Source organism: Camelina sativa, chromosome 15 (assembly GCF_000633955.1).
Source record: "Camelina sativa cultivar DH55 chromosome 15, Cs, whole genome shotgun sequence".
Taxonomy (NCBI): domain Eukaryota; kingdom Viridiplantae; phylum Streptophyta; class Magnoliopsida; order Brassicales; family Brassicaceae; genus Camelina; species Camelina sativa.
This window is the reverse complement of record NC_025699.1, coordinates 19,655,786-19,657,483: the sequence shown is the minus strand read 5'-3', so window position 1 is coordinate 19,657,483 and position 1,698 is coordinate 19,655,786. Positions and strand designations below refer to the sequence as shown.

Genomic DNA, 1,698 nt, shown 5'->3' with positions numbered 1-1,698 from the left:
GGGGGGGGGGATCTATGAATGGAACACATAAAAAACTCCTAATTACTTAGAAAAAAAAGAAAGAGAGAGATTTGCATTACCAACTTAACAAGAAACAGAGAACACAATAGATGATCATCAAATGAAGAGCGAAGTAGAAACAGAAGATTTAGAAGAAGGCCATTCATCAAGAAACCTATAAAGCCTCTTGCTCCTTTGCTCTTCTTCGTCTTCATCATCTCTTTGTTTCAACTTCTCCTCATCAAGCATCAATGGTCTCTCACGCGTCCCCAAGTCAGTACCAAGGATGAAGCAATGTCGATCCGGCTGCTTCTCCCTACATGAGCCTTCATCATCTTCCATTGCTAAGCCAGAGCAGCTTTTGATTGATCCGGAAGGTTCTATAGAGAAGAAATCATCCATGTATCCACTTCTTCTTCTTCTACTTACCCTTAAAACATTGTTTTTTTTTTTTTCAGAGGAAAAGGGTCAATTTTTGTGTTGCCATTAAGAGTAAAACAGAGGAGGAAGGTGAGTTTGAAACCTGGAAGAAGAGAGAGAAGACTCGAGAAAGAGATTTGGCGTGAATTGAGGAGGAGGAGGCTTTCTTGAGGAAGAACGGTTCTTGCCTCTGTGCATATGCCTCTCACAGTACTTGGAGTCAGGATAAGCTTCTTTGGAGCATCTCCATTTCTTGCCATCAGTTCTTCTACATCTTCCTGGCTCTGCATCTATCTTTCTTCCCATTCCCATCTCGTACACATTCCACCCAACTAGCAAAGTCAAACTCTTTACATCAGCACCAAACCGTAAAGATACTAGAATTGATAACTCATATAACAAGAAACCATCATACAATTCAAAACAAAGAAGATACAAAAGTTTGCTTACAGTGTGGAGAAAGAGTGGGAGAGAAGAAGCTTGACGGTGAAGGGGAAGAAGGAGAAGAAGAAGAAGAAGAAGAAGAAGAAGAGGAGAAGAGAAAAGGTCTTTTGATGAGGAAGAGAAGATGAGGTGGAACTGGAACATTTGCAGCTAAGTACTTGAACACAAGAGCTTGGTTTTCAAGCTCTTCCCACTGTGACTCTGTGAATGGAATCCTAGTTGCCATGAAGAGAGAGAGAGATATGAAGAAGAAGAAGAAGAAGAAGAAGAAGCTAAGAGAGATTAAACATTGGGGTTGTATTGGAAAATTGAAAGTGTAAGAGAGTAGTAGGTATGTTTTTATTGATAAAGTTGTCCATTGGTCACCTGCAGTCTGCAGAATCTCTGTGCTTCATGTCCTCTTCTTGTTTATTATTCCTTTTCATTTTTTTTCTTTTAATTTTCTTTTCACCTTAGTTTTGGTTCCATCTTAAGCACCATTTCAGGTTTTTTTTTTCTCTCTTTCTTAAAGCTAGATTTTGTGACAAGGGGCATGTGTATGTAACTTAAGTTTATCTCTTCCCATGAATTATATTCAGATGTTTTGTAACTTTGGATTTTGTTAAGAGAAACTTTTTATTGAAACACGAGAAAATTGGTAACCGAAACGAGAATCTAACAAGTTATGAGTAGAGATGTTAAAATGGGACTACCCTGCCCATTTAGACCCTGCTCATTTAAGCCCTGCCCATTTAGGACCCATTTATATCTGCCCGTTTATACCCTGCCCGTTTAGACCCTGTACCCGTTTAGACCCTGCCCATTTATTTGGCCCGTTTAGACCCGTTTAGATAG

At 39.4% G+C, this 1,698-nt stretch overlaps 2 protein-coding genes across 2 annotated transcripts in view; both read right to left on the bottom strand.

The window, feature by feature from the left end:
• On the bottom strand, nt 103-1,410 carry LOC104747219 (growth-regulating factor 6). Its single transcript, XM_010468817.2, has 3 exons — nt 871-1,410; nt 524-752; nt 103-430 (listed from the first exon to the last, which is right to left on the bottom strand). The coding sequence occupies exons 1-3, from the start codon at nt 1,088-1,090 to the stop codon at nt 118-120; spliced, it is 762 nt and encodes a 253-aa protein (XP_010467119.1). The 5' UTR covers nt 1,091-1,410; the 3' UTR covers nt 103-117.
• The window catches only part of LOC104748629 (zinc finger BED domain-containing protein RICESLEEPER 2-like), a 3,766-nt gene continuing 3,703 nt past the window's right edge, over nt 1,636-1,698 (bottom strand). The window contains exon 4 of the mRNA XM_010470237.2: nt 1,636-1,659. Within this exon, the coding sequence (XP_010468539.2) occupies nt 1,636-1,659 (24 nt within the window). The remainder of the gene's footprint in view (nt 1,660-1,698) is intronic.

Coding starts and splice junctions, on each gene's coding strand:
- LOC104747219 (XM_010468817.2), bottom strand. CDS start 1,090: ATGGCAACTAGGATTCCATTCACAGAGTCACAGTGGGAAGAGCTTGAA. Junction 753..870: donor TCCCACTCTTTCTCCACACT/GTAAGCAAACTT, acceptor TGACTTTGCTAG/TTGGGTGGAATGTGTACGAG. Junction 431..523: donor TCTTCTCTCTCTTCTTCCAG/GTTTCAAACTCA, acceptor CAATGTTTTAAG/GGTAAGTAGAAGAAGAAGAA.